Source organism: Pinus tabuliformis, chromosome 1_1 (genome assembly GCF_031772625.1).
Source record: "Pinus tabuliformis cultivar Carrire ecotype Pingquan chromosome 1_1, CPIR1, whole genome shotgun sequence".
NCBI classification, from domain to species: Eukaryota; Viridiplantae; Streptophyta; class Pinopsida; order Pinales; family Pinaceae; genus Pinus; species Pinus tabuliformis.
The window spans coordinates 395,893,857-395,905,962 of record NC_142297.1 but is presented as its reverse complement, the minus strand read 5'-3'; the positions used below and the strand labels follow the sequence as shown (position 1 = coordinate 395,905,962).

The following is a 12,106-nucleotide window of genomic DNA, read 5'->3' as shown; positions in this document are numbered from 1 at the left end:
TCTTTTCTCCATACCATTCAAATCCTTTCCTCGTACTTTTTTCTCTACTTCCTCTACTTACCAACCTCCTGGTGATCATTCCTTCTCTGACCCTCGAGCTTCTCATTTGACCCTCCTCTCTATTTTACCCTGCCTCCTCTCATCTCCCCAACTTTGTATTTCCTCCTTTGGTGTTGTTATTACCCGCTGTGTCTCGTCCCTCTTCTCCTATGTTGTGCTTATCCTTGTTCTACGATCCTTTGTTCCTCTTCCCCTCATGATTCGTCCCTCATCCCCTGTGTTGGCTGAGTGTTCTCCCTCTTCTGTCCTTCTTCTTCCCAAATGGATCCAATGGAAATTTCCCCAAAGATACAACCATGTTCTCATTATAAAGTGCACAAAGTGGTGTTGGATCATATCTGATCCATGCATGAACAAATACGAAACTAGACGAGGTCAAAGAACGCTTTCATTCTACAACATCTCAGCAAACATCATGAAGAATTTGAAAAGTTCAATAACAAATGTGCCCATCTGGAGAACACTATCACCTTTCTTCGAGATGTTATTGCAAAGAAGCTAGGGGAAAGTAACACCTTGGATCACAATATCAAAAATAAACCACAACACGAGAAAACAATTAAGGAGGAATGAAAAGATTTTTTTTTTTTTTTTTTGAAACAAAACCATTTTTGCTCCTAGCCAGGAGTTTTCAGCTCTAAACATCTATATAATCTTCATATATAGTTATGAGATGTAAATGTAAATTACTGCTACAACAGTTTGTCAAGATATATAAGTTAGATGATGTAGGCAAATTAGGAACTTATGAAGTTAACTCAATAATTGCAAAGAAATATTCAAGGATGTTGTTTCCCTCTTCTTCCTTGATCTCTTCAACACTTTTGTAATGGGAAGCGTTGCTTTCCCTATCCCCTATTTTTTGGAATGAATATCAAATATCCAACTTTGTTAATAATAATAATAATAATTTTTATTACATGTTATAAAAGGCAAATTTTTAGTAACTTAAATCAATTATAAAGGTCTCTTAATAATGTAGGGTGGCTTATTTTTTTTAATTAAATTTATTTAGGTATTCATTTTTTTCTCTTATGTTGCCTATATATGCTAGACACATTTGTTGTGTTAACTGTGGTTATGGTTGTGGGATTTTATTTTAAACATTAATTCTAATTATTTTTTAATTCTTATTTTGTATTATTGTTTTTTTTTAATTGAGAAATTAAAATAAATTTAATAGTAAAAGTAATTTATGTTTTTTGAAAACAAATAAAATAAATATATTGTTATTTTTTTAAGTTGTGAAAATTTAAACATAGGTAATAAAGGTGGGGGCATCAGATCGACAGACGGAGGCTGCTGGAGGCGATTCAAACTTCCCGCGCTTGACTGGTTCTGCTCCCCAGGCTCTGCCTGGCAGGCTGCCGCCAGTCGCTGCCTTCCTCCCTCCTGCGCGCTGCGCTTCCTTCCTCGGGCCTCCTGCCCGGCCCTACGCTGGGGCCCTTTCCCTGATCTCGCCCTTTTGAGCTGGCTTCTCAGTCTTGAATGGCTGGGAACGCCCCCCCCCTGATCCAGAGAATCATGCAGAGCTCTTCGCTTCCCTGATCCCTGATATTGCCTCTGCAAAAACTCGTCCCTCTGTCTCTAAGTTTATTAAGAAACTGGACGAAATCCCCGAGGTATCTCTCCCTCCATCTCTGCCAAGGAAATCTGCAATCACCCTTGCTGAAAGAGGTCTCGTAGGTCAGTTCACCAGCCTCTGGCCTTCTCCAAGATCAGTCCAAAAATGGGTGGAGCGCAACTGGATCGCAATGACACAAGGGAAAATAGCCATCAGATTTTGTGGAAGGGGCTATTATACATTCATCTTCGAAACAAAAGAGGACTGGAATCTCATATTTAGAAACGACCCCTACTTCATGGACTCAAGAGGCCTCTATCTGAACAGATGGACTCCAGACTTCGATCCGGAAATGGACATCCCAAACGCAGTTCCGGTCTGGGTCCGCCTCCCACACCTACCGCTCCACTGTTGGGGGGACGAATCAGTAAAGGCAATAGGGAATGCAGTCGGCAAATATATCGACAGATCCGAGCCAAGGGAGAACATGCATGCGTGCGCCAGGATTTGTGTAGAAGTAGATCTTGGGAAAGGCCTGCCGGAAGCCATCAAGATCAAGGTCGACCAATGGACGCACATCCAACAGCTGGACTACGAGCAAATGCCCTTCAAATGCAAGGTATGTCACGAATACGGACACTTTGCAAATAGATGTAGCAAATCAAAACCAAATGAATCTATTGAAAATGAAGAATCTCCGGATGGCCAATGGGAACAAGTAAAAAAGAAAAAATCTTCTTCCTCTCAAGGGCCCAGTTCTAACCCCTCCCTGGAAAACCCCCCCTCCCTCCCCTCCCCACCCAGCTCAGCTCCCTCTTTTCCCTCCACCTCCAACCCTTTTGAATCCTTGGAAGTTGAAGATCCCTCTTCTCCTCCCCCTTCCCCTCGCAACAACTCATTAGCTGTCATCTCCTCTCCTTCGATCCCTCTACCCTCCCCTCCTCCAACAATAGAGAGAATACTCACCAGAAATAAACTGAAAGAAACCAGTCTCCCCATAGATCCCCCAAGAAAGGCAGGTAGAAAGTCAAACAAGGAACTTAGAGATGAGACAGCAGCAAAAGAAATGGCTACTGGAGCACAGCAACCAATGGACTCCTATCTAGACAGGCAAAAAGGAAGTGGGGAAAAAACCAAGGAGAGAAGCGGGACTCACCCAAAAACTGGTAAATGATGAATCTGGTCTCTTGGAACTGTAGGGGGATGGGCTCCTCCTTAAAAATAAATGCAGTTCGTGACTTAATAAATCAGGAGCAGCCAGACATTGTCCTCATCCAGGAGACCAAAATCTCAGACCAAGATTTTCAAAAACAAGTTAAACGATTCAAAAATTTTGAAGGTTACTCAATAGGATCAGAAGGAGCATCAGGAGGTATAGGAACACTCTATAACAAGAATAAATGGATTCACATCAACCTCCAATCTTGCAATTGGTGGATAAGAACAGAACTCAGAAACAAAGCCTCTCAAGAAGTCTACAGCATATACAACATCTACGCCCCAAACCATTACATGGAAAAATCAACGTGTTGGGACTCTCTATCCTTAGAATTACAGTCCTCCCACGACAGTAACATAATTCTGGGAGGAGATCTGAATCTCATAAGAAATGTGGATGAAAAGTTAGGAGGAAACTTTCATTCGGACCCCTCAAGAGAGGCGCTGGAGGCTATAATTCAGTCTCATAATCTCATTGACATACCTCCCTTCAACGAGAAATACACATGGAGTAACAAAAGAACAAGCTGCCACAATATCAAAGAGAGGTTAGATAGATTTCTCGTGCAGGAAAGAATAGCAGCAAGCTTCTCTACCATCAAGAGCAAAATCATTCAAGCTTCGGCCTCTGATCACAAACCTGTGGTGATGAACATGGAAAAAGGGAGAAATCTGGGGCCCCTCCCCTTCAAATACAACAAAATATGGGATTATAAAGAAGACTTTCGCTCCCTCGTTCAAAATCAGTGGGCAAAGGAAGTGTGGGGATCGCCTTACTACGTCTGGGAAACCAAATTAAAATCCCTAAGAGCAGTCATTAAACAATGGGCCAAGGAATACGCTGCAATGGAGAAGAGGAAAAAAATGGATCTGCATACGCAAATGGAGCAGTGGAATAAAGAAAAGGAGAACAGCCAACCCACAAACGAAGATATAATCCATGAAAATGAAATGTACAGGGAGCTATATAGACAAAATCGAGCTGAGGAAGAGGAACAAAGGCAGAAATCGAGGTGCCTATGGCTGAGGGCGGGTGACAAAAATACCTCCTTCTTCCACAACAACATAAAGCTCAGGCGCGCTGGGAATCAGATAGACAAAATTGAGGCAGAAGGGCATGAGTACAGCGACCAAGATGAAATTAAGGAGGCGGCTTTCAACCACTTTAAATCTCTTCTAGCAGCAGCCCCCCAGCAGTCGGACAGCTCTGACTTCCTTAGCGCAGTTGAAAACAAAATCTCAGACCCTCAAAATAGAGATCTGGATCATGAGGTCACAGAAGAGGAAATTAGGGAGGCAGCATTCAGTATGCAACAGGACAAGGCTCCGGGCCCTGATGGTTTTACGGTGGCCTTTTACCGAAACCATTGGGACACAATCAAAAAAGACTTTGTGCGGATGGTCAAAAACGTTTTTAAAAATCACAAGATGGGAGACAACACAAAATCCTCACATCTAGCTCTCATCCCTAAGGACGTTAACCCTCGTTCTTTCGACCGCTTCCGGCCAATTTCCCTTTGTAATGTTTCCTACAAGATAGTAACCAAAATTCTAGCCAATAGGCTCAAAAAGCTCCTTCCTTATTTAATCTCAGAGAACCAAGGGGGATTTGTTCCCCACAGGCAAATCACAGATAATGTCATACTTATTCAAGAGGCAATTCACAGCAGCATCAGCAGGAAGGAACGAGGAATGATAATCAAACTTGATATGGCAAACGCTTTCGATAGAGTCGACCACCTCTTCCTAACTGCAGTTCTCAAAAAGTTCGGGATTTCAAACAACTTCATAAGCACCATCTCTGGTTGTATCTCCAACCCTTGGACTGCCCCTCTGATTAATGGTCGCCCAAGCAGGTATTTTAGAAGCACCAGGGGATTGAGGCAAGGCTGCCCTCTCTCCCCTTTCTTATACATCATAATGGCGGAAACTCTGAGCATTCACTTAGAAAAACTCCGCAAGCAAAAAGAGATCACTGGAATTGGTATAGAAAGAGGGACTAAAGAGATTAATCATTCGCTCTTCGTGGATGATACCCTTCTCATTGGGGGAGCCTCAAGCCTAATGGCAAAAAGATTCAAGAAAGTCTTGGATGCCTTCCTAGCTGCCTATGGAGGGATGCTGAATAACAAAAAATGCAAGATCTATACCTGGAATGTCCCTGAACAAATAAGGCAAAGAATCTCTCTGATTCTGGACATTCCAATGCAGAGGAACTGGAGTTATTTCTCTTATCTTGGTCTGCCTTTAGCCAAAGAAACAGTTAAGGCTGAGATATGGGCCAAACACATAGAAAAGATGAGAGGTCTCCTTCAAAGTTGGGGAGTTTCTTGGCTAAACCTGGCTGGTAGATCGACCCTTATAAAGGCTGTTCTCTCTGCTCTCCCCATCTACCAATATGCGGTCACTTTGGCTCCCGCCAGCACACATAAGCACATGGAATTACTAATGAGAAGTTTTCTCTGGCAGGGGGGAAAGCAAGAATCCAAGAAATTTAGCCTTGTCAAATGGGAACAAGTCATCCTTCCCTATGACAAAGGTGGGCTCGCCATCAAAATTCCGAGCTTCTCCAACCGGGCTATGGGCTTTAAACTAATTTGGAGAATCCTCACCGGCAAAGGCTCTTGATGGGTGGAAGTATTGAAGAGGAAATATCTGAATGGACCAAATTTTAATCTTCTTTCCGAAACAATAGCTGAAAGATCTTGCACCCCTGTTTGGAAGCTAATTAAAAAAGTCCTTCCTCAGTTCAGAGAGAACATTTCCAAAGTGCTTGGAAGCGGCCATGAGGTCAATATCTGGACAGATAGAATCATGGGCGCCAGACCAAGAATCCACAACCAAAATCTCAGGCCTCTGCACATCTGGATGGAAGCTAAAAACTTAACCTCCTTGTATGATATTTCAACTTGGGACCGAAACACCTGGCAGGGCTGGAAGGACCTTCAAATCCCCAATGAACTCAGAGAACTATGGCTTAATCTTAAGGTCTCCCTCACAGGCGCAGCACCCACCAACAGAGGGGCTGAAGATAGGTACAAATGGGATCCAAGCGGTGGGAAATTCATTGTCAGAGATGGTTACAAATTCCTCCAGGCATCCACTTCGACAGCCAAATGGAACCTCTTCACAACTGTTTGGAAATCAGAATGCATTCCAAAGGTCAAACATTTCAATTGGACTCTCCTCAAAGGAAAGGTGCTTACCGCTGAAAATCTAAGGAAAAGAGGGATCTTGGGGCCATCAATATGCTGCTTTTGTCGCACTGAGGAGGAGAGCAGCCATCATCTATTCTTCCACTGCCCCTTCGCTCAGAGTTGTTGGACTCAGATAGTCAGACCTATGAAAATTGAAGAGACTTTTGATCAGCTATCCTCCCTTCAAAAAAACTGGGTAAAATGTTATCCTTATTCTAAGAAAGGTAAAAACAATATCACCCGTATGTGGAAATGCATCCCAGCTACCCTTAGTTGGCAAATCTGGTTAGCTAGGAATAACTGTATTTTTAATGACAAGAAGCCCAACCTTGTCCTCATACTGGCAAAAACAACAACGCTCATATCTGAAACAATAAGTGCAAACTTGGTAGCTCCTCCAGACCAATCAAGCTGGCACAAAGAAGAGATGGAATGGTATAATAAATTCAGCATCAATCACAGCAACAATCAACTAGCACACCCCAAAGCTAGCAAGAGAAGAATACACTGGAAGCTCAGAGGCACAAGGGAAGAAGTAAGTCAATGGATCCTAGATCAGAATCGCCCTACTTTGCATTTCGACGGGGCCTCCAAAAATAACCCGGGGGAAGCTGGAGCAGGGGGTATCATAAAGGACAGCCATGGCAAAACTCTGGTAAGCTATGAATGGGGTTTGGGCCAAATGTCCAACAACCTGGCTGAAGCTTACAGCCTCTACTTAGGCACCCTCATTCTAAACCGGCTGAGAATCAGGAATCCAATAATAGTGGGAGACTCAGCCATCGTCATTGCAGCTATGGTGGCGGGAACAGAATTTAAAAAAGAGGCCCTTAATAATGTAAAGCTCAGGATTGAGGATAATGTCAAAGAAATGGGAGACACGACTTTCAAACACGTTCTAAGAGACAACAACACTGAAGCGGACCATTACGCCACTAAGGCATCCAACAGACAGATCGGCCAAGTTAAAGAAAATGATATTATATATGAAAAACCAGTCCCATAGTCGGCTTAGTTGCCTGTCAAACTCCCTGACTAGTCATTCCAGCATCCATTCGACCTTCTGTCTTATCATTCCCCACCCTCCTTCTTGTGATCTCTGGCCAAAATCAGTCAAGTCGCACGCTGCACGCCAGGCTTTGAATTTCGATCCCCCCTTCTCCATGCCCACCTCTCATCATTTTTGGTCCGATCACAGGATCTCGATATCCCAGCTTCCTCGTGACTCTCCCATGCAGAATTCCGGTAAAAGTCTTTTCACGATCTCCTTAGACTGCTGCAAAGATTTGAAGATGGTGCCTAATCCTAGCCAGATCACTGAGCTTATGCCGCATCCTCGGCCCGCTCACCCTCCCACTCTGCTCTATATATTCACCAATCCTTCTCTCTACGAGCACATCAGAAACACGTCCCTTTCTTCGCAGGCGAGTAAAGGTTCTATTCCTGGCATTCAGCTCAAGAAGTTCGGCATCAAGAGAGGCAACTATCCGTTCAAATCGGTTGTGAGATCGTTCTCAGAAGCTCCTAGGGAAGCTAGCAATCTCCAAGATCGGAATATCGCCTTCAGCTCGGCTGCTCCTCTCCTCCTCGACAGTTTGGTAAAACTCTGTGCCTGGTTCTCCATTTTAAGTGCGATCTCTCCCCTGCTCTGTTCCTTCTTCGTTGCATTTTCCCTCTTTCGTGCAGGTCTCCTTCCTCTTCACCCTAGCTCCTTTTCCCTGTTCCCGCTCTGCATCCATATCAGTTCCCTGGAAATGGCAGAGATCCCGGAAAACAGAGAGCATACTGAGGCTCCGGAAAATCGAGAGATGCCCGAGAATCCTCTGGACAGAGTGCTTGGAAACGGCAACTGCACGCTGTGTAAAGCCCATTGCTTTATGATTGCAAGGTTTGTCAAACATTTCAACGAGCTCAAAGAGGACTTTCAGGCAGATAGCAGATCAAAGAGAAAGAAACTGGAAAAACACAAGGCAGAGATAGAAAGCCTAAAGGAAAAATGCAAACACATGGAGGAGGCAATCGCCCACATCAAATCCATCACTCAGAGTATGCAAGCTGAGACTTCAACCAGAGGAAGCGTCAAGAAAGAACCCCAGATTGATGACTCTGTCAATCAGCTCTAGTAATCTAACTAATGACTAGCAAATTTTGTCTTCTTGCAGGTCTGTTTGTAAGGCTATACAGCCGTTTTCTCTTTCAATCTACACTACTCAAGTTTGTCTATAAGAAGTCAGGGTCTGCGAACCCATTTTGGACTTCTCTTTATCTACTTCCATCCACTTATGTAACTGGAATTGGCTCCAAGCAGTTTTATAATATATAAGTACCCGATCATGTTAAAAAAAAAAATTAAACATATAAATTAATAAAAATCAATTATTATAAGATCAAATTTCATGGGGTGGTTGTGCCCTATGCTAGGGGGGATACATGCTAAAAAAATCTAGTCAGCTTAGGGATATTATGCCCCAGGTCGGGTGTGATCCCTGAGTGACATTGACAGATTAGATGCCCTTGGGTCATGACTCCTTAAGCCATATGTCAAGCTTAGAGAATCACAAACAATTTGAAAAAATAAATAAATTAATTCATAACCTTCATAAAATATGTTACAATATTTAATTTTATGGATTGGGTGACCACTACATCTACTTAAAATATGTACCAAGAAAATTCACCCAATAGGACCACTTTGTGACCCCATGAGTGTCAAGAGAATTGAGGTTGTGACCTATTATTAGCAAAAGTACTTTAAACACAGGTACTTGACCAATTAAACTATTATTACATATATAAATCATATTGTTTAATTATTTAATTATAATTTTTGGATTTCACATATAAATTGAAATGGATCATTAACCCAGTATGGAGGAGATGTTGTAAAGTCATGTTGTGTTAAACATTTTGAATTGATCAAATTACCTAAAATAAATTAATAATTAAAATTATGAATAAAATATTTAGACTTGGTTAAATTACATACAAATTAAAAAAAAAATTAATAATTTTTATTTATAATTATAAATAATCATTTCCCCTATGAGGGAGGGCTAAGAAAATATCGTCAAAAGGATGGGTTATGGCCCCTCTACCACCTCCATCACATGATGGAGGGAAAGAAGCCAACCCACATCACCTCCATCACCATTACAACATTTAATTCCTCCTTGGATGATACTTTCTCATTCTAAGGCAAGGAAGATGGTATTGCCTCCAAATACATTGTCAAGCTTTTCTACTATCTTGTTGTTGCCTCAATTGGTTTCTCTACATGCTAAATCGAACCTTAATTTTGCTATAATTTTCTTTGTTGTGAAGGTGGCTTCCCTTCCCTTTCACGAGAATATTCCCCGTCCTCCTCTTTGCATTCATGTAGAGAACCATCAAATTGCCCACTGCCTATTTAGGATTGAGAATCTCCTTCGGAAAAATCAAGGTCAAGTCTCTCTAGGAGATCCCTAATTCTAATTGAGTCTCAAATTCCCTTTAATCCGTTATGGTCTATCTTACATATCTTTTTTGGGGCATGCATCAACTTTGTTATTTAGTTTTAGATGCTTATCAGTAAACTAGGTTTTTATTTTGATGTGCTTGGATTTCCAAACCATCTTAGCTAGACATACTTTTTTATCTCGTATTTTTTATTATGTGGTTTATTTTGGGTCGTAGGAGGGGACTATGACATACTTTGACCTCTGTTTTATCAATGGAATGCTTATTTATCAATAATAATAATAATAATAATAATAATGATGATGATGATTAATAATTCAATCCTCCTAAATTCATCTTAACTTCTGGTCTCCTAAGCACTCAAAGGGATCAATCTCTTCAGGGGTAAACCTCTTTTAGAGTTAGAAGAGATTTCATCCCTCTCGGGGCTTGGTAGATCTGAAACTAAGATGGATCTAAGCTAGTATATATTAATTACCATTATTATTATTATTTTAAGGTCATAGCCAAGCCAGACACCAAATTGGTGTATGATACCCCCTTGTTTGTGGGATAAGGGAGCCACCTCTATGCAACGATTTTACTGCTAAGTCTACAAAGCCATACATACTTTACCCCACTCTAGTTTTGAACTTGTGACCTCTTAGGAGGAAACACATGCTCTTAACGATTAGGCCCACTCAAGGTTAAAGTGTATAATGGGTGTCATATTTGTATTTGCATTTATTAAATCATTGAGCCGAGAGATGCTCTTCAGCCCAGTATGGGGGTAGATCTCACATAAACATGTAAATGTGAATGTAAACGTAAATATTTAACATGTAATGTTTAACATTTAACATTTCTAATCTAATATCGACCCTATTTAGAAATCAATTTAATTATTATTATATATAAACACAATATAAATTTAAAATGTAAAGAGGTTTATGAACACTCAAAAAGTAGGTATGGTAAATAAATAAAAATATAAATAAAGTCGAGGTATGGTAAAAAAATAAAACCTTTTTTATACTTACTCCAAAGGTATGGTAAATATATAAAAATATAAATAAACTAAAGGTATCATAAATAAATAAAACCTCTTTTTATATTTAGTCCATAAACCTCTTTCTTTTTAAGAAGGCTCACAAAAGAGGTTTTATTTAGGTGAATAAAGCCTATGGGCTAATTACCATTTTAATACCATGGGTCAAATACCATATTTATAAAAGAGGTATGGTAAATTAATAAAAATATAAATAAACCAAAGGTATGTTATATATATATATATATATATATATATTCACTCCATAAGTCACTTTATATTTACGAACACTCAAAAAAGAGGTTTTCGTTAGGTGAAGTCTATGGGCCAAATTATTATTAAAACCATGAAAAAAACATTATAACCCTAATATTAATATTAATAAAAACAAATATGGCACATGGTATTGACCCATGGTATTGAGACTCAATGGTATTGACCCATGGTATTCATGTGAAATGTAGCCTATTTAAAGGGGGGGATTAAACCAACATAGATCCATATTTACTCTGGATCTACTAAGTGCCGAGAGGGATCAAATATCCTGATATGCAAACTAGCATAGAGTGAAAAATATTTGATCCCTCTCGGGGCTTGGTAGATCAGAGTAAATATGGAGAGGGATCAAATATATGCAAACTAGCATAGAGTGAAAAAATATTTGATCCCTCTCGGCTCTTGGTAGATCCAGATTAAAGACGGATCTATGCTGGTTAATAAATATTTGATCCCTCTCGGCGCTTGGTAGATCAGAGTAAATATGGAGAGGGATCAAATATATGCAAACTAGCATAGAGTGAAAAAAAATTTGATCCCTCTCGGCTCTTGGTAGATCCAGAGTAAAGACGGATCTATGCTGGTTAATATATGTAGTCATATTTTCTATTATTTATTTTAATGCATCATATATACGATCTTGTATAACCAAGTCTTCAGCATTAGCAGAGCATGCGGAAAAGACCAAGCATTAGGTGTGTATTGAGGAGGCCAAGGTTATTGCCAAGGTTGCGCAGTTCCAAACACCAAGCATCAGGTGTGTATTGAGGAGGCCAAGGTTGTTGCCAAGGTTGCGCAGTTCCATTACCGTAAATTCAGGGAAGCTATTGAAATTGAAAGAAGGCCGAGCAACATAGGTGTGTATTGAGGAGGCCAAGGTTATTGCGAAGGTTGCGCAGTTCCATGACCGTAAATTCAGGGAAGCTATTGAAATTGAAAGAAGGCTGAGCAATCTCAATAGAGATGATGGCTAGAAGATCAGTAGCTGCTGGATCCCTGAAATTGAAAGAAGGCTGAGCAATCTCAATAGAGATGATGGCTAGAAGATCAGTAGCTGCTGGATCCCTGCCCTTTCTTCCTAGTCTTGCTTTTTCCGGCTTTCAATGTTTTCCTTAATTTCGCGAATCTTTTTCCGAGATGATGGCTAGAAGATCAGTAGCTACTGGATCCCTGCCCTTTCTTCCTAGTCTTGCTTTTGGCTTTCTGTTTTCCTTTCGCAATGTTTTCCTTAATTTCGCGAATCTTTTTCCTTGGAGCCTTGTCTTTTCCTTCCTCCTAGGGTTTCTCCTTTTGGCTCTGTAGTTTTCT

General features: G+C 40.7%; 1 protein-coding gene across 1 annotated transcript; it reads left to right on the top strand.

The window, feature by feature from the left end:
* Positions 1–6,466: 6,466 nt before the first annotated feature.
* Positions 6,467–7,045, top strand: LOC149213292 (uncharacterized). Its single transcript, XM_089388963.1, has one exon. It carries the CDS (start codon positions 6,467–6,469, stop codon positions 7,043–7,045), a length of 579 nt encoding a protein of 192 aa, XP_089245089.1.
* Positions 7,046–12,106: the final 5,061 nt, after the last annotated feature.